The sequence below is a fragment of the Coloeus monedula genome (assembly GCF_965178545.1).
Source record: "Coloeus monedula genome assembly, chromosome: 16".
Classification (NCBI taxonomy): Eukaryota; Metazoa; Chordata; class Aves; order Passeriformes; family Corvidae; genus Coloeus; species Coloeus monedula.
Window position 1 is genome coordinate 7,221,822 of NC_138796.1, and position 19,573 is coordinate 7,241,394.

Genomic DNA, 19,573 nt, shown 5'->3' on the forward strand with positions numbered 1-19,573 from the left:
ACGCCCCCACGGCGCGCGCGCGGGGGCCAATGGGAGCGCGCGGAGGCGCTGCCGGGAGGCCCCGACCTAGCGGCGGCCTCGGCGTGAGGGAGCGGAGCGGAGCGGAGCGGGCGGCGTCGTCCTCCGGCCGCGCCCCGGCCCCGGCCACGCTGGCGCCCGGGGACCCCCCCGAGATGCCGGTTCGGAGCGAGAGGCGCCGCGCTGGAGGGGCGGGGGGTTCAGCCTCCTCCCCTGCCACCGGAGCGGCCGCCAGCAGCCTGGTGCCGCCGCCCCCCATCAACACGGCGCAGCCCGGAGTGGCCACTTCGCTGCTGTACAGCGGGGCTAAGTTCCGCGGGCAGCAGCGCAGCAAAGGCAACGCCTACGAGGTGGAGGTCGTCATGCAGGTGAGGGGGGCGGCGGGGCGAGCCGAGCCCTGGCGGGGCGGGAACGTCCGCCGCGGCCTGAGGCGAGCGGGGGACCCGCTCGCCTCAGGCCGCGGTGGCCGTTCCCGCCCCGCCGGCCCCTTGCGACAGCACCCTCATCACCGTATCCCTCGATATTACGAGGAATTTCTTCACAGAAAAAGGTCATTAAACATTGGAAAGGGCTGTCCAGGGAAGTGGTGGAGTCACCATCCCTGGAGGTGTTTAAGGAAAGACTGGACGTGGCACTCAGTGCTGTGGTCTGGTTGACAATGTGGTGAATCAGTCACAGGATGGGCTGGATGATCTCATAGATCTTTTCCAACCTCAGTGATTCTGTGATTATTCCAACCCGGCAGGGTATTTTTATGTCCGTTCTCCATGTTCCTGATGGGATTTGTTGTGGTGGGGACATCCCATGGCTGCTCAGCTCCACTGCACGCTGCCACCTCGCAGGGGTTGGCTGTGCTTCTGTGCTAAAAGCGCTGCTTTTGTGCTTAAAAACGCTGCTTTTGTGCCAGAAACGTGGCTGTTTTGCGTGTGTCAGCTGAGGAGAGGGGGCTGCCTGCTCTCCGTGTGCTGAGCACAGGGAAACGTTGCCGTCCTTTGATCACAGGTGGAGAAGATCCATCTTCTCACAGTGGAGGCTTGCACTTCCCTGAATAACTCGTTGTGTGTTTTGAAAGCGGATCTGGAGATGTCAGGGAAAAGCTTGGAAAATCCCTGGCTTTAAAGGAGCAGGCAAATCCTTGCCTAGTTTCTGCACAGCAGGAGCAGAGAGATGCAGCCTGATAACTCAAAATACAGGTGGCATAAAAGCTTTAAATTGAGGAGAAAGGCCTCCTGCAAAATACTGGGGATGTAGGTGATTCTTCCAGGGATGCTTTTACTTGGAGAATGCTGTGGGTCAGATCCCTTCCAGCTGGAAAGGGGATTTGCTTCCTGCTGGAGAGTTCTGGGCAGACGGTGCTGCCTTGAGAGCAGGCCTGGGATGTGGAGGCTGCCAGAGGTGAGCTGGGCACCTGTAAATTATCTTTCCAGGTGGTTCCCAGGATGGAGAAGGGCTGGCAGTGTGAATATTGGGCAGTGAGCTGGACAGTCTGTACCAGCTGGAGCTGAAATTATCCTTGGAAGGGTTAGAAACTGCTTTGGATCAAGCATGCACCTTCATGCCTATTTTTATGGTTGGACTTTGCACTCTTTTCTAGCATGTGGATATGGAAAACTCCTATCTCTGTGGATACTTGAAGATTAAAGGCCTTACAGAGGTGAGTGTTAACTGCAAAACAACACAAAGAGGGGCTGTGTAAAGGCTTTCTTTTTTTTCCTGGGGGGGGGTTGGGAGAAGCTGCTGCCAGAAATAGGAACTGGAGGGATTGAGCATGTTGTAGATTTGATCACAGGGTATCTGCTGGCTGTAAATGTCACAGGTGATCACCCAGCTGGGAGCTTCATGGAATCGTTTAAGGTTGGAAAAGCCCTCTATGATCACTGAGTCCCACTGTTGACCCAGGACACAGCCAGGTCCACCACTTCCCTGGGCAACCTGTTCCAATGTTTAACCACTCTTTCAGTGGTGAAATTGTTCCTAATATCCAATGTAAACGTCCCTTGGTGCAATTTGAGGGCATTTCTTCTTGTCCTGTCTCTTTTTCCCTAGGAGCAGAACCTGACCCACACCTGGCTGCACCCTCCTGTCAGGGAGTTTGAAGAGTGAGGGTTGTTTTCCCCAGACTGAGCCCCTCAGCTGCTCCTTATCAGACCTGTATTCCAAACCCTTCCCCAAAGCCCAGCTCTGGCATGGCTTCTGGCTTCTTGAAGTGAGGAGAGAGGCAGAGAAAGGCTGGAATAAAAGCGTGGAGGCTGCGGGTGTGGAAGAGTCAGCCTTGGAGTGGTCTGGGGCAGGATGAGGGACAGAAGCAGCAGCCTCAGATTGCTCGGAGCTCTCCCTTGGAGATGCTTTTTGCTGAATGTGTGGAGCTTTGTCTCCTCTTGGGTTTGTGTCTGTAGGTGACAATTGTGACTTCACCTTTGTCTGTCCTCTGCCAGGAGTACCCAACCCTCACCACGTTCTTCGAAGGCGAGATAATCAGTAAGAAGCACCCGTTCCTAACGCGCAAGTGGGACGCTGACGAAGACGTGGATCGTAAACACTGGGTAAATAAATCTGGGGGCAGAGGGTGAGTCTGAGCTGCTGGTTTGGAGGAGGGGTGCAGCGTGTGCCCATGCAAAGAGCTGGCAGAAAGGCCCAGAGACCTGTCCTTTATGGCTGTTTCTCTCCTCCTACTGGGATCTTTGCAAATAGAAGTCTCTTCATCAAGCTGTGATCTGTAATGAGGGAGGGGATGTCTTGTTTTCCACTTGTTGGCCCAGGGTTGAAAGGGAGCAGGAGCAATCCCCATTTCTTGACCCCCTAAGAGAGCACACTCCTTGTTTTTGGAGCCTTATTGCAAAATGGAGAAGGGGAGAGGGATTCCACTAGCACAGTAGGGCAGTTGGTACCTGTGTTCCTGCTCGGGGCAGGGTGTACCTGCTGCTGTGTTTTGGGGCCACAGCAGCCACCTGATCACCTCCCCACCTTGAGGGAGTTTGGCTGTTGTTTGCCAAGCTTTGATGTTTATTATATTTCTGTCAAAATATCTTCCTCTGGAAGTGCAGGAGCTTCTCCAGCAAGGCTGGCTATTGCTGTGAGTGTCAGTAGATTTGCCTCCTAAATAGCAGCTGGTACTAGAAGTTCTATTCCTGGAATAAGCATCTTTTTTTTTTTCACTTTTCTTTTTTTGTTTCAGGGAAAGTTCCAGGCTTTTTACCAGTATGCAAAAACATTTAACTCTGATGACTTTGATTATGAAGATCTAAAAAATGGGGACTATGTCTTCATGAGATGGAAGGTAAACCCTGCCTGTCTCCTTCTCTGATGAGCTGCATGCAAGGCACTGATAGAGACTTGAGGTGTCTGAGAACTTTTCCAGCCGTGACGGTTTGATGAAAGATCTCTCCCTGCCAACCCCAGAACCCACTGTACTTGCAAGTTCCAGTGTGACTCGTGTCTAGCCAGCTAATTGTGTCCTTAAGGGCTGCAGTCATGGCTAAAAACACAACAGGAAAATCTGGCTTGGTGATTCTCTGGAGGATGAGAGAATTGATGTCTTCAGTCCCTGTGTGGGCCCTGTGTTTGATGCAGACTGGCCAGTCTGCACCTCTTCTTCAGCTGGGATCATCATAGAGTCACCATAGACTGGTTGGGGTTAGAAGGGACCTTAAAACTCATCCAGTCCCACCCCCTGCAGTGGGCAGAGACAACTTCCACTATCCCAGGTTGCTCCTAGCCCCATCCAACCTGGCCTGGGACACTTTCAGGGATGGGGCTGTCACAGCTCCTCTGGGCAATCTGTTCTGGGGTCTCACCACTCTCACAGGGAAGAATTTCCACCCAATATCCCATCTAACCCTCTGGCAGTGGGTAGGCATTCCACCTCTTCCTGTCACTCCATGCTCTTGTGCAAGGTCCCTCTCCAGCTTTCTCATAAACTCCCATAAGTGTTGAAAACCTGCACTAAGAACTCCCTGGAGCCTTCTCTTCTTTCTCAGGCTCTGACTTTCAGTTTTGCAATGGGCTTCTGGTTTGCAGGAGTTGAACTGAAACTGATCTCCTGCACTCTCAGAACTGGTTCTGTTCTCAGTTACCTGCTTCCCTGTGAGGTGCCTGCAGTGCAGGTGGTGAAGGGATGCTCTGGTCTCTGTGCTGGGCTGCTGAGAGTGCAGGGAGTGCTCAGCCAGGAATGCCTTCGTGTTAGTGGGTGCCAGTATTTGGTTTGGGAGGGCAAATTGGGGTGGGGCTGTATTTGACCAACATTTTAAAATGCACCCTGTGTTTTGCGTGCAGGAGCAGTTCCTAGTCCCAGATCACACCATCAAGGACATCAGTGGTGCTTCCTTTGCTGGTTTCTATTACATCTGCTTCCAGAAGTCAGCAGCATCTATAGAGGGCTATTACTACCATAGGAGTTCAGAATGGTAAGGAAGCTTCCTGCCTCCTGGAGACTTAAACTAAGCTGTGACTCCTCTCCTGCATGTCCACAACCTCAGGAGTGTCCAGGCAGGAGGTTCAGGGTGGTGGTTGGACCTTGGGGCAGAATGGAGGGGTGTGGACCTGAGCAGGCTGGTGCAGTCCATTGATGTGGTATAAAGTGCTGCCCTTATGGAAAGGGGGAGGAAATTTGGGCTGGCAGGGTGGAGGAGGGAAGATGATACAAGGTCCGGAGAAGTGCTGTGAGGGAGCTCAGTTCTCTCTCCTGAGTAACAGCTTGGCTGTTGCTCCCTTCAAACAGAAATCTTATCAGGCCAGTGCTTTGTATTCTGAGGTCCTTGGGGTGTTGCTGTTAAGACAAGAGAACAGTCAAAGCTAATTGGTGGGTTTTTTGTTGTAGACAAGTAGCTGTGCAGAGTTCTTTTCCCATGAATCACTGTCATGAGCAGCAGGTGGATGGCTGGAAGGTCTCAGGGGGAGGGAAGGAACGGGGAGGCTTTCAGACGCATCCCCTCAAGCTGAGCTTTGAAAGACTCAGGTGTAATTTGCACTTGTACCAAACACTGTTTGAACTTGAAAGTTGTTGAACTTCAAAGAGAGTCCAAAAAACCACCACAGTCAGCCCACCTGGAGCACTACCTCTCTGCAGGTGGCTCAAAGGCACTGGAGTGGGAATTAACAGGGTCATTAAGGTTGGAAAAAACCTCCAAAATCATCAAGTCCAACCTTTGACCGAATACCACCTTTCCCACTAAACCCTAAGTGTCACGTCTGCTTGTTTTCTGAACACTTTGAGGGATGGCAACTCCACCACTTCCCTGGGCAGGCCATTCCAGGGCTCAACCGCTCTTTCACTGAGGAATTTTTTCGTCATATCCAACCCGAACCTGTCCTGGCTCAACTTGAGGCTGTTACCCCTTGTCCTGTTATAAGTTGTGTGTGGAAAGAGCCCGACCCCCACCGCACGTGGCTCCACCCTCCTGTCAGGAAGTTGTAGAGCGATGAGGGGCAATGCTGAGTCCTGTCAGGATTTTGGCACTGTGGGAAGTGGGTGTTGGATACCTGAACACTCTGGGACTGTAAAGGGGAGAGAGGAGCAGCCAGCACAGTGTCTGCTTGGTGGCTGCCAAGCAGGAGCTCCATGTAATCCTCTCCTCCCTCTCTTCCTTCTCTGCCAGGTATCAGTCATTGAATTTAACGCACGTTCCCGAGCACAGTGCTCCTATCTACGAATTCCGATGACAGCTGTCCAGATCTGATACCGCCCAGAAGCAAACCGGGCAGGAGAGCATGGCCTGCCAGGAGAATTGTGTCCCTGTGGGAGCACGGGAATGCACGCTTCTCTCCTGCCCCTTGGACTCGAGAGAGAGAGAGCCTGGATGTTAATTCAGCCAGCCCGAGGAGCTGCTGGAGCTTGATTCTCCCTCCTGTCGAGTGGCCATTTGATCTTTACTCTGGTTTTAAGCTACTTTAATGCACTTTCTTGTTGCACAGCTCGTTTCTCTGTCACTGAAGTTCCTCCCGGCTCTCCTCTGGAAGCTGTTTCTCAGTAGCTGGAATCAGTGCTGGCCTCTGAGTAATAAGGAAATGTAAGCTCAGGGCTTGTCTTTTCCTTGTTATATCCTGATGTGGGTTGAAATCACCAGGATTCAGGTTTCTTTCCCAGATTTCCAGCTCTGATGCTCCCAGAGCCAGGTCCTGGGTGTGAGGCTCAGCTGTGGAGTCTGTTGGGGAGTGTTGGCTGAGGTAAGGCTGGAATGAGGCTTTGCTGGCTAACGAGGTTAGCTGGAGCTGCGGATCTTTCAGGAACGCCAGCCCTTTGGAGCTGGGGAGCTGTTCCTGTGTCTGGATATGCCATTGGGAATTAATTTGGTGTACGGACTTCCAGGCTCTCAGTAAAGTGGATCTGAACTCTGCTTGTAGGTGTATATTTGCTCTTTACTTAAGTTAAGGGTAAAAAAAAAAAAGTCAAAAAAAAAAAAAAAAGACCAAAAAAAAAAGACTTTTATTAAAAAAAAAGTATCTATTTTTATGGTTCCTTTTCCAAGGACCTTATGGCAAATGCACAAGTACTCGATTCCATTTTACCGTTTTCACATTGAAAACCAGGAATGTCTGTGTTTTTATATCCGTGTATGTATCCAGCTAAGCTTTGGGAAAGTAACAGGAGCGCAAGCGCTGAGCAGCGTCGCCCTGGGACTGCTCAGTGTTTGTGCTCCCCCTTCATGCTTCACCACCACTGCTTGACACCATTTTACAAGGAAAAACAAGAAAAAAGCTAAAAAAACCCCCTTCCCAGTAGCTCCCTCTGACTCTGAATGTTCCAAGTGACATAACTTAAGGCTCCTGTGCCAAAGTGTGTGTGTGTGTGTATGCGTGTGGGGTGGTTTTTTAAAAGACACTTTAAAACTTGGCCTCAGTTGTGTTTTTACCTTGTCAGCCCCACCTGTGGGGCTTTGTGAGAGTTTAGTTTGCCTTTTTCTGGCTGTTTTAAAGCCCATTTTCCTCCAAGCAGATGCGTGGCATGGGTGGTGCTGAGGATGGATTTTCCACCTAGGAGAGGGGATTGAAGCCTCCATGTGCCGGCGCGAGGTGCTTTGGGTTTTGCTTCTTTTCAACTAACTTCCTTTTTGGCAGCAGTTATTGCTTGTTTAAGCCTTAAGGAGGAAGGATCCAGGGCTTGGAGAGCCCCTTTCCTCTACTCCAAGTTGGGATCTTGAGCACTTGGAGGAGCAGCCGGGCTGGTCTCAGGAGATGATGCGGAATTCGCCCGCCTGGCGCGTGCTGTTCTCCGTGGATCAATCCTTCTCCCCGGCACACATGGAGAGAGATGCCTGGGGGAGAAGGGAGAGACCTGGCCTTTCCCAGGGAGTGTGTGCTGGTGCCTTGGCTGTTGCTGGAGGATGTGTGGGGACAGCACAGAGGTGATTTGGGGCTGCAAGCAGAGCAGTTGGGAAGTGTGTTCCCGTTTTATTTTGCTCCTCTTGGAGAAACTCAGCCCCTTTTGAGGAGAGGGGTTTCCTCACAGATGGTGCTTGGAGATGTCCTGGTTTTAGAGGTGAAAACCAGTGGTGCTGCTCCACTGTGACCAAGTGTGGGGGGGGTGAAACCTCCTTCCCAGGTGCTGTGTGAGTGCAGGGACCCAGCTCCAATGGCTCTTCCCAGCCCTCCGGAGCTGTCTGTGCAATACTGGTGGTCACACCGGTGTTCCTGTGCTCCCCAGGGCTGTCAGTGCCAGTGGGACAGTTGCATTTCTGACATGGTTTAGTTGAATTAACCCTGTTCGTTGGCAGAAGCTGAGTTAGGATGGTCCTGGGGGTATTTAACACGTGTAACAATCCCCAAACCGATGAAGTTTTTTTTTTTTTAAGACTTGATACGTTGTGAGAGGGGTGTGGAAAGAGTATCCTGCTCTGCCTGTCTTCTTCCCACCATTCTGAAGGGAATTTCAGCTTAGATCCAGAGCTGTCTGGATGTGATGTGTGGCAGGTGCAGAGCAGGTAGTGGAGGGCAGGTCGTGGAGCCAGGGGTTTTGCAGGGGCTGTTGTTGTGTGGATTTTCCCTCCTCAAAAGCCTTTGCTTTGGTTTTTCCTTTTCTTTGACTTGGGTTGAGGGGAGATGTTCTGTACGTCGTCGTGTGGTGAGAGAATGGCCCAGGGGAGGATTTGGGGGACAGAGGTGATAAATGGGGTGTTTGGACTTGGGAGGGGTTGTGGTGTCTCTTGAACCGCGCTGGCTGCAGCAGGGTGTCCCTGTGGGAGCAGAGGGTGTCCGTGTGGGAGCAGATGGAGTGGGGGCCGAGGAGGTGTTTTGTGGAGCAATCAACGTCCAAATTAAACATGAACTGTATTGAAGGGGTCTGTGTCCGTGTGTGTTTGTCCACTTCCCGGTTCCAGGGGATTGCTGTGCTTCATCTCCTTCCTTGAGGGCTTCTCCAGGAATCCCATCAGCTTCTGATGGCCTTAATTCACAGACTCTCGGAATCATTAAAGTTGGAAAAGACCGCTGAGATCATCGAGTCCCACCTGTGACCGATCCCCACCTTATCACTTGGTGGCACTGAGTGCCACATCCAGTCTTTCCCTGAACACCTCCAGGGATGGGGATTCCCCCAACCTCTCTGGACAACCTGTTCCAACATCTAATCACCCTTTCCGGGAAGAAATTCCTCCCGATACCCAACCTGAACCTCCCCTGGCCTCCCTGGGGCTGTTTCCTCTTGTCATGTCGCAGAAGAGCCCGACCCGTACCCGGCTCCGCGGTCCTTTCAGGATCCAGCCTTAATTAGAGGAGCAGGAGGAGGCAGTCCCGGTGGGGGGCTTCCCTTAACACCCCCCCCGCTTTCTGAGACCTTTCCCTTTGAGCATCCCCCTCCGTAGCCTCCCGCCCCCGCAGCTCTCGCACCCACCCGGGGTCACCTCCCTGGGGACCCTCCCGCTGCCCCCGCCGTGGCGGCGGGCGGAACCCGGGGCGCGGGGCTCGGGGCGCGGCCGGAGTGCGCAGTGCGGCGCGGCCCGGACGTGTGACGGGGACGGACGGCCGGGCCGGCGGCGCTTCCGGCGGGCGCTGAGCGGGGCCCGCCATGGGCATCCTGGAGAAGATCTCGGAGATCGAGAAGGAGATCGCCCGCACGCAGAAGAACAAAGGTGCGGAGGGCGGCCGGGGGCTGAGGGACCCGGGGCCAACGGGCGGGCAGGGTCCTGGAAGAGGGCGGGCAGGTGGGCTGGGGGTTAAGGGGGGGCTGGGGGTGTATGGGGCTGTGGGAGGCACAGATGGTCTGTGAGTTATGGGAGAGCTGGGAGGGGTCCGAGGGAAGAGGGGACTGGGGGTTATGGCTGGACTGTGGATTGTGGGGGGCTGGGAGGGTGTCCGGGGGAAGTGGTGATGGGGAACTATGGGGAGTCTGGGGGTCAGGTGGGCTGCGAGTTATGGGGGGCTGGGAGAGGGTCTGGGGGCTGTGGGGGCTCGGGGTTGTGGGGGTCTGGGAGAGGGTCCATGGAAAGACGTGCCGGTCAGGGCTATGGGGGAGGCAGGAGGGAGGTGGTTTGTGAAGCTGTGGGGTGTTTGGGGACACAGGGCGCTGGATCGGGGGTGCTGGGGCAGGTCGGGGAGCAAGGTGAGCTCTGGGTCTGGGGTGGGCGTGTGTGTGAGGGGCCCTGGGGAGGGCGGGGGCTGCCCTCTTTCCTGCCCTGTGCTGCAGGCCCTGCTTCCCCCCGGAGCTGGGAGGGGCTGGCACAGGGGGCTCAGGGACCTGTGGGGGGGGTCCTTGAGGTGGTGTTTGAGTGGTCCGGGGGCTCCCCAGGGGCTCTGCCAGAGCTGCTGCTGCGGGCTGTAGGCTGTGGTAAATAACAGAAATAAACATTAGTAAAACCTGTAAGGTCCTGGTTTCATGCCCTTACCTGTTACAAAGTGAGACACCCACCTTCCTTTTTTTCTGGTTCAGGTGTAGATTCAAGTGTTTTGCTAAGAATAAGGCAGTAAAGTACTTCCACACAAGTGAGCTCTGAGTTAAACATGTCTTTAAAAGTTGAAAGGAGCAGGGGAAAATAAGCTGCTGGTTTTGGGGTGCTGAATGTGACCGGGTGTGAGGAGGGGCTGCTCCCTCTGTGATCTCTCTCTCCTGAACTGGGTCCCTTCAGACCTTCATTCCTTCACCTGCTCTCCCTCTGCCTTGCTCTTTTAACTCGGGAATTTTTTGGCTGTTTTCCTCAACTCTGACTTTGTGCAGGCCCCTGGAAGGTTTGCTCTCAATGCCCAGGTGATGGAGCAGCTGGGGGCAGCTCTGTGCCTGGCGGTGGTTAAGATGCTGACCAGGATCCATAAGTGTTTCCTTTTAGGAAGGTTCTCGTTTCCAGAAGTGAATTGCCAGCAACTTTCTGCCAACCAGCTGTTGGGTTTGTGTCATTGCAGCCACCGAGTACCACCTGGGCCTGCTGAAGGCAAAGCTTGCAAAATACAGAGCTCAGCTGCTGGAACCCTCCAAATCCCCGGCTGCAAAGGGCGAGGGCTTCGATGTGATGAAATCAGGAGATGCCCGGGTGGCACTGATTGGATTTCCTTCCGTGGGGAAGGTCAGTGAGTGTCTCTGTTCACTGTGCTTCCAGGCTGTGGTTCACAATGGCTGCAGAGCAGATTTGGGATTACAGAACTGTGCAATGGCTTGGGTTGGGAGGCACCTTAAAGCTCACCTTGTGAGACCCCACCTGGAGTACTGTGCACAGTTCTGGTGTCTCCAGCATAAGAAGGACATGGAACTGTTGGAGCAAGAGGCCACAAGGTTGAAGAAAGGACTGGAGCACCTCCCCTGTGGAGACAGGCTGGGAGATTTGGGGCTGGAGGAGAGAAGGTTGTGTGGAGACCTCACAGCACCTTCCAGTATCTGAAGAGGCCACGATGGAGTTGGAAAGGGATTCTTTGTCAGGGACTGTAGTGGCAGGAAAAGGGGGAATGGGTTCACACTGAAGGAGGGGAAATTTAGGTGAGATATGTGGAAGAAATTCTTCCCTGTGAGGATGGGGAGGCCCTGGCACAGGCTGCCCAGAGAAGCTGTGGCTGCCTCATCCCTGGAAGTGTCCAAGGCCAGGATGGACAAAGCTTGGAGCAACCTGGGATATAGTGGAAGGTGTCCCTGCACATGGCAGGAGGTGGAATGAAATGGGCTTTAAGGTGCCTTCCAACCCAAACCATTCCATGATTCTGTGATCTAGGTGAAAGTTGGAGATGAGGAAACACTTCTTCATTTTGTGTGCTCTGCCCTGTGAAACTTGTTCTTGCCTGAAACTTGTTCTTGCCCAGCCACAGCACTGCTGAGGAAAGGGGGGCATGCAGGATTTACCTCTGTTCCATGACAGTGTCACCACCTCAGTCCCTGTGCCTGGAACAGCCACAACACGACTTCCACAGCCTGAGGAGCACTTTGGTGTTGCTCGTTTTGCTGAGTCCTTTTGTTTTCCTGGCCAGTGATGTTGATCTCTTGCATTTCAGTCCACGTTTTTGAGTTTAATGACCTCGACCGCCAGCGAAGCCGCGTCGTACGAGTTCACCACGCTGACCTGTATCCCAGGAGTCATAGAAGTACGTAGGATTCTCCTCCCTTTGGCATGGAAGTGGTGGGACACGCAGCTGTGTAAATGTGTGTTTGCACCAGCCACACTTGTGCTGCCACTAAGGAGCAGAGACATCCAAACATCTCCAAAGCTGAATTTTGGTTTAGACTTTTGAGTGCTGATGTAGCACCTCCCTGAGCTCCATAACAGTTCAGGATTGGCTGCCTGGTCAGGGTTTTTGTGCTGCTCTTGGACTGACCAGAGCAATACAACAATTCTCAACTGGATTTTTTAGAACCATTGTCAGTGCCAGGGACCAGCTGGCTGCAAACCTTGACAGATTTGTTTTTAATGAAGCTTTACAGAGGCAATCTGTGCTGTGATCACTTTCAAAACAAAATGCAGCTACTCCTGTCCTTGAGGGGTTTTATTAGTGGTGGCCTCAGCAGCCATCAGTAAAGCAAATGATAAAGGGCATCAAACTGAAAAGTGTCCAAGAGTAATGAGGAAATCTGGGTCAGGATGGAAAGGGGAGTTAAATAATGAAAATAACTGTATTGATGAGAAAAGGACTTCAATGTAACGTACTCAAGCACAGCTGTGAGCTGCAACAACAGCTGGAGAGCCAATGCCTTGCAAATCCTAGGAATGAAGAGTCTTCTGGTTTTTTTCCTGGCACTTTAGGACCTGCAGCACAGCTGAATAGTTTGATCTATCACAGTAAGAGATGTGGCACTTGTTCATTACTGAGTTTTCTCATTAGACCAAGAAACGAAGGTTTGTTTTTCCTTTCCATTTCCTCACCTTGGGAATGTGTGACTGCTGTGCTGTTTTCCTGGTGCTTTGTCCAGCTGCAGTCATGGGATGCTTTAAGGGGGTCAGGATCTAATGTACAGCTGTATGTGCTGCTGAACACAGCCCTTAGCTCTGGAATTTGCCTCAGGACAGAGCCATGAGCTTTGTGCAGAATTCCCCTGCCCTGCCAGTTCCACCCAGTTCCACTCTCCACAGGATTTGGACCCCCAGCATATGCTTGGAGCTTTTGAGGTAGCTCAGGTGCCCTGCAAAAAGCTTTCAACTTTCCATCCTTCCATTTCCTTTTCAGTACAAAGGAGCCAATATTCAGCTGCTGGATCTGCCTGGAATCATCGAAGGAGCAGCTCAAGGTTGGCTCATGTCTGTGTTCATGTACAGGAGGGATTTGCCCTCAGTAGCGTCCCTGGGTGTCTCGGATATTTACAGGTTTCCTGGGCCAAGAGTTCTTACATTGTCTTTCCAAATTTTTGAGTCCTTGATCTTACGTGAGGCACGATTCCTATCCCTGAGCCCACGTAAGGGTCTATATGTAGCAGAAAGATGGTTTTCTGGAGGTGGGAGCCAAAGCAAGCCAGTCACTTCTCACCTCCTTGCCTGAGTGTTAAGTGGCTCATCTGTTTTCTGGTGCTGAGGAAATCTATAGAAAGATGCTGGAGAGGCGGAGGGGGAATTACAGCTAAACACTAACCATGTTTGAGTAATTCCCTGAGCTCCTGCCAGTCCTCCTATGACTCCTGGTTCTGGGAAGAGATGTTGGCTTTGTCTCTCTGTGTTGTCATTGTCCTCACTGGCTGCTTGTGTCTGAAGATAGCTTAGGAAATCAAAGAGTCATGGAACATCTGGGAAGGGACCCACAGGGATCATCCAGTCCAACCCTGGCCCTGCACAGACACCCCAACAATCCCACCCTGTGCCTAGTGTTCTCCAAACACTCCTGGAGCTCTGGCAGCCTTGGGACTGTGACCATTCCCTGGGGAGCCTGGTCAGTGCCTGACCACCCTCTGGGGGAAGAACTTTTTCCTAATATCCAACCTAACCCTCCCTGGCACAGCTCCAGCCATTCCCTTGGGTCACCAGAACAGTGCCTGTGTTTCCTAAGGCACCTTCTGGCACTGATCCCCTCTGGTGAGCTCTCTGTGCTGCCTGGAGCTGCTGCCAGGGCTCTCAGCAGCTAACAGCAGCCAGAACAGTGCTGCAGGATCTTTCTCCTTGCTTTCAAGCTGCTGCACAGGGCAGGAGTCCCCATCTATGACAGAACTCAGCTGGTTCCTCTTGCTGATGTGCATCCACCTCCTGTCTCCCCAGGGAAGGGCAGAGGCCGGCAGGTGATCGCTGTGGCCAGGACAGCAGACGTTGTTATCATGATGCTGGATGCCACCAAGGGCGAAGTGCAGAGGTGAGTGTGTGCTGGGCATGGGGGGTGGGCCGGGCTCAGGGCTTCCCACATGCCCAGAAAACATGCCAGCTCTCTGAGGAATTGTGGAGCACCTGGGGAACGAGGAATTAAACTGTTGAGTGGGAGATGGAGGTTGGACTCCATGAGAAGCATCCTACTGACTGGTGTGGGTGCTCAGCTGAAGGGTCATTCCTACAGGATGGCTGTCAGAGACAGGAATGTCAACCTGGATTTCCAGCACAGACTCTGACCTGCATTAGGTGGGTTTTAGGTTGTAATGAAAGCTTGCGGCAAGGCTGTATCAACACAAGAGTTGCAAAAGAAAGGTCTGGGCCACGTTCAGCCTCATGGGTGCTAATGTGCAGTGTCCCTGCAGGGCCTTGCTGGAGAAAGAACTGGAATCTGTAGGAATCCGTCTGAACAAAAGCAAGCCCAATATCTACTTCAAGGTGAGGCTTCCTGAGCTCCTGCAGGCACAGCTTGTATCTGCCTGCCCGCTCAAAGCTGAGCTCACTCTGTGCTGCCCCTTGTGTTGGACAGGCTGAGTGGGCTGTGAATTTGCAGAATATTCTTACGCTGCTTTTTTTGCCTCTTGCAGCCCAAGAAGGGTGGAGGCATCTCCTTCAACTCCACTGTCACATTGACTCAGTGCTCTGAGAAGCTGGTTCAGCTCATCCTCCACGAATACAGTATCCTTTCCTAAAACAGGAGACCCTGAAGCCATCAGCAGCTCATGGTTCAAGTGGTTCCTGCTGTGGGACAGCCTTGGTGTCACTTTGGTGCTGGCTGGTTGGCAGCAGGCTGTCACAAGGGAGCTCAGCCCCTGTGGTGTGATTGGATTTGGGCCTTGACAGTGTCCACCTCAGAAATCTTCAACGCCGAGGTCCTGTTCAGAGAGGATTGTTCCCCTGATGAGTTCATTGATGTGATTGTAGGAAACAGGGTCTACATGCCGTGCCTCTATGTGAGTATCCTGGGCAGCCTGGCTTCTGTCACATCCAGCATCTCTTTTCTGTTCCAAAGGAAAAGTTGGAACTTCACAGAACCATGGAATGGTGGGAAGGGACCTTAAAGCTTATCTCATTCCCCCCCCTGCCGTGGGCAAGGACACCTCCCACAAGACCAGGGTGCTCCAAGCCCCATCCAACCTGGCCTTGAGCACTTCCAGGGAAGGGGCAGCCGCAGCTTCTCTGGGCACCTGTGCCAGGGCCTTCCCACCCTCACGGGGAAGAATTTTTTCCCAGTATCCCATCTAACCCTGCCCTTTCAATTTAAAGACATTCCCCCTTGTCCTATTACTCCATGCCCTTGTTCCTGGCTCCTAAAACAGTAACGATTTGGGGTTTAAGAGGTGGAAAACGGCTCTACAGGGAGTTTTTTATAGGCTTTGGATGTGCAGCCGTGCTGTGTGTGTTCCCTGGGCCCTCTTGTGGCTGTTGCTGCCCTGGAGCAGAAGAGCTTCCAATCCTGGTGCCGGGGGTTTGCTCCCACATGCAGAGCCTCCGATTCCTCTGCTGCCAGCTCCATGCTTGGCTTTTCATATCTGGTGCCTTGTGTGCCAGAGGTCCCTTTAGGGCTCTGTTTGTAGCCACTGGGTCTGTTTGAAATCTGTTTGAAATCAAAGACACCGGAGAACATGTTCCAAGTCATCCCAAAGGGAGAATTTCAAAAGGCCAAAATTTATATTCAGGCTTCTGAATTTTAATAGTTTGTTTTACTGAGAGTCTTGGCTTATCCTCTGACAGGATCTGTGTTTCTGTTTCAGGTGCTGGAGCTGCCTTGTTATTTCCACATCTTGCTGAATTGCCTTTCTAAGGGCTGTGTTTTTTTTCCCTTTGATTTAGGTTTATAACAAGATTGACCAGATATCCATGGAGGAGGTGGATCGTCTTGCTCGGAGGCCCCACAGTGTTGTTATCAGGTAGGAGCTGTCACGTTGCCTTTTCTGCTGCTCTGCCTGGTGTGGGGTTCATTTCACCGCTTTCTGAGACCTTTCTCCAGCTTCTCCCAGGAAGGGACTTCTCCCAGGGCTGGTGGGGTGGGAAGCAGAGCTGCTGTGCAGCTTTTCCCAGATTTCCTTCCCCTGGAGAGGCAGGCAGCTTGGCTTCTCCATGCAGGGACACGTTCCACTAGATCAGGTTGCTCCAGGCCCCATCCAACCTGGCCTTGAACAATTCCAGGGATGGAGCAGCCAGAGACTCTCTGTGCAACCTGTTCCAGTGCTTCTTCACCCTTATAGTAAGGAACTTCTTCCTAATACCTAATTTAACCCTGCCCTCCTTCAGTTTAAGGTCATTTCACCTTGTGTTTTTTCTTTCCTTGCCTTATTAAAGACTTTCCCTTAATTTCATTCTCCATCACTTTAAGAAAGACATCTTACCTTGTTCTTCTGGATCCCTAAATCACAACAGCAGTAAACAGTTGTTCCTGGTGTTTTGCAGCTGTGGCATGAAGCTGAACCTGGACTACTTGCTGGAAAAGCTCTGGGAGTACCTGGCACTCACCTGCATCTACACCAAGAAACGGGGACGTAAGTGACCACGAGCTGAGCAGAAGGTTTGAAAGGCACAAATGCTGCAGACAGGCAGCCAGCAGGGCTGGTGCCTTGGAAATGCTGGAATTACACCCTCCCAAATCATCTTTCAGCTCTTGGGAAATGCATCCTGCTTCTGCCTGATCCCACCATGTGTGGATCCCACTATGGCCTTCCTCTTGTATTTTACAAGATCTGAATTTTCATAAGCCTTTGCATGATAAAAGGGAGTAAAGTGTGTGAGTTCACAGCTTTTTTCCTTGTTATGCACACTGTGATGAACTGTTCAGCCCATCACAACCCAGAAGAAGTTTCCTGTTCCTGCTGCAAGAAATTTGGTGATTCTCATGCCCTTGGAAGTGCCTTTGAACCTCCTTTTGCTTTATAACCCACTTGCAGCTTCTCCCAATGATGAAGGCACATCTGTACCCTGCTCTGTTTGGTTGTGAACAACGGAACTTGGGTGGATGTGAGGAGATCAAGGAATTTTCTCTGAGCTTGTTAAGCTCTGAAATCTTGGGGATTTTGGTTTTCCTTGAGCAGGTGTGTTTTGACTTGGGTGGTTTTGTTTCTCGTAAGTCAAAGGCTTGGGATGGAGTTGGATCAGGTGGGTTGTGAGGAAGCTGCTGACTGTGTGGAGTGGGTAATTGCACTTGTGGGTAGGGGAGAGCTGATTCGGTGCTTTCAGGTACTGGATCCCTGTTCTGTCTGGGAGCAGGAAGGAGGAATTTGGGAGTAGTAAGCACAAGGTGATGTGAGATGGTGTCAGCATTTTAGAACACACTTGATAGAAATCCAATGCTTTTTCCCCCCCTTCTGCTTCTCCACAGAGAGACCAGACTTTACAGATGCCATTATTCTACGGAAAGGGGCCTCTGTGGAACATGTGGTAATTTTTCTGCATCTTTTACATTTCCCTGTGTGCAGAAGGCAATTCCTCTTGGACCTGCTGTGATTTGTGCTTCATAAAGCTCAGGACATGTCAGTGTTTAGTTGGGCTTCTCCTTTTGTTGCCTTTACTGATTTTATCTGCCTCAGGTTTCTTTCACAGCTGCTATAAAAGGTTTAAACAATAATTATTTAATGCAGCCCAGTGAAAAAGCACATGGAAGCAATGGAATGGGGCTTTATGTGGGCTGGTGGTTCCTGTGTCTGTTCTGTATTGTTTCAAGTGCTGTTAACTGGCTCCTAAAGTCTTTATTGTGATTTCTGGCATAGATTTGAGTTTCTTTTAATTCCTGGGTATTGAAAAAATTGTTTGCAAAGTGGTGTCATTGAAATACTTCAACTTCTGTCTGTCTGTCTTGCAGTGCCATCGGATTCACAGATCATTAGCCAGCCAGTTCAAATATGCCTTGGTGTGGGTAAGTGCTAGACAGATGCTGGAATCCTTGTCTTCAGGTGCCTCTGACTGGTCTTCTAACCCTTCTCCCCATTTTTTGCTTCAAAGGGGACAAGCACAAAGTACAGCCCTCAAAGAGTGGGCTTAACCCATATGATGGAGCATGAAGATGTCATTCAGATTGTAAAGAAGTAACTGCTGGTGCCTGGCCTTGTCTTTAATCACTGCAATTGGAACTGACCACGTAAAAACGAAACAAAATACGCCAAAAAAAAAAAAAAAGAAAAAAAAATAAAGAAAAAGAAAAAGGGAGATGTGTTCCAGAGCCAGGAAAGCTTCTGTGAAGCTCCTTCTCTTGGAGAAAGGCAGAAAATGAGGCTACTGTGCTTGCAGGTGGGGATGGGGAAGATGGGTTTCCATCTCACAGCATTTCAGGCCAAGTAATGTTTCTTAAAAATTGAAAAGGAGCCAGTTCTTCTAGGACACAGTTCCACAGCCAGCAGTGTCCTGCCCCTCCTAGGGTTTGCACATGGATCCATGTGCATTCCCAGTGGGAAGTGATTGGTTTTGTGTGAACAAATCTGTCCCTCTGCTTTGGGCTGAGAGAACATTGCTGATGCTTTGCTGCTTATCCATTCACTTAATTTAAGCATGGATCTGAAACAGAATCAGAGTTCTCGCTCCCCTGCTCGCTGGACACATCTCTGAAGCTGAGACAACCCCAATTTTTAGTGGTCCCACCTCAATTAACATTAAAACCTGGCACTCTGTGCCTCTCCCTAGCCTTGCAGTGGGGTTTGTAGGACATCCTGGTCCAACTGGTACTGAGAGATGAGAATTTTAACTGGTAATTGTTAATTAACCTGGCCAGACTGCGGTGGGGTACGATCCAAGATCCATAGTCTGGGGTAAGGATTCACTTCTGGCATATCGCTCATCGAGGAGCTGCCTTGGGAGCTTCCTCCTTTCTTGGGCAGGAGCTGTCCTGCCCTTTAGTCCCCAACCTGGGATTCTCATCAACCATGCCCCTAAATTCCAGTCATAGCTCTTTGGAGCTCAAGGTACCACCCTGTGCCATGAGCTTTACTCCAGCCCTGTTAAACACTGCTTGTCTGGATATTGTTCATCAGAAATCTGGGATTTTTGTAATCATGCTTTTCCATTGAATACTATTGCTAAACAATTCAGAGTGCCTGATAGAGGACAGCTCTTGTCTTCTGGGATCAAGAGCTGCCAATAGCTTTTATTTTCTTTCATTGGAAAAGGGTTCGGTCTGATGTGGATGCAGAACTGTGAGGACAGGTGTGACACCTGTCTGAGCAGGGTTCCTCCCCTCCTCCCTGCTCCTCCCCACCCCTCACAACCTGATCGAGCAGAAATGGAAGGATTATTTTATTTGAGAAAATAAAAAGTTGTTATTTCATGTGAATGGTGGGTAGATGGCTTGGTGTGTTTCCTAACTCTTTTTTACCTTTGGCCACCTGAGGAACTCTGGCTGCTGTGGCAGGAGATTTAGGGGCAATAGAAGGTGAAGTGGCTGCAAGAGACTGGTGATGGGAGATAAGTAGATACTATACACAGTGCCCAAGCTAAGAAGGTGACTTTGAACTCTGTAAGTTCCCTTCCCTGTTCCTGGCTTTGTTCACAGCTGGAGTTCAGAGGAAATCCTGACCACGGAGGCAGCAAGTGGAGAACAAGCTCCAAATTATCCACATTATCCCTGATCTGGCAGTGGAAAGCTGGCCCTTCCCGGTGTGAGCTGGGTGGGATGCTGTTCCAGCACATTAACTCACCCTTCCCATTTCCCGTGAAGGTCGCACAGGCAGAGTTGCCCTCACAAAGACTAATTTTGGTTTAGTTTTGTCCCTGAGTTTCTGACTTTTCCATCCAAATCCTGCAGCCTGCCAAGCCTTGGCACGGAGCCGGGCAACCAGAACTGCTGACAGGGCTTCATCCTCAGCCCAGGTAATGCTGGGAGCTAGGGGGTGCTTGGTGTGAGGCTGAAA

General features: G+C 51.5%; 2 protein-coding genes across 2 annotated transcripts; both read left to right on the forward strand.

The window, feature by feature from the left end:
- Positions 1 to 29: 29 nt before the first annotated feature.
- On the forward strand, positions 30 to 8,088 carry GID4 (GID complex subunit 4 homolog; the record flags this gene model as incomplete). Its single annotated transcript, XM_082291968.1, has 6 exons — positions 30 to 386; positions 1,613 to 1,672; positions 2,454 to 2,561; positions 3,194 to 3,295; positions 4,291 to 4,421; positions 5,613 to 8,088. The coding sequence occupies 6 exons, from the start codon at positions 30 to 32 to the stop codon at positions 5,674 to 5,676; spliced, it is 822 nt and encodes a 273-aa protein (XP_082148094.1). The 3' UTR covers positions 5,677 to 8,088.
- Positions 8,089 to 8,942: 854 nt separating this feature from the next.
- Positions 8,943 to 18,996, forward strand: DRG2 (developmentally regulated GTP binding protein 2). The gene is made up of 13 exons (XM_082291964.1): positions 8,943 to 9,080; positions 10,345 to 10,505; positions 11,419 to 11,508; positions 12,586 to 12,646; positions 13,602 to 13,692; positions 14,069 to 14,141; positions 14,291 to 14,381; positions 14,559 to 14,656; positions 15,537 to 15,613; positions 16,134 to 16,222; positions 17,056 to 17,114; positions 17,536 to 17,589; positions 17,676 to 18,996. The coding sequence occupies exons 1-13, from the start codon at positions 9,017 to 9,019 to the stop codon at positions 17,760 to 17,762; spliced, it is 1,095 nt and encodes a 364-aa protein (XP_082148090.1). The 5' UTR covers positions 8,943 to 9,016; the 3' UTR covers positions 17,763 to 18,996.
- The last annotated feature ends 577 nt before the right edge of the window (positions 18,997 to 19,573 follow it).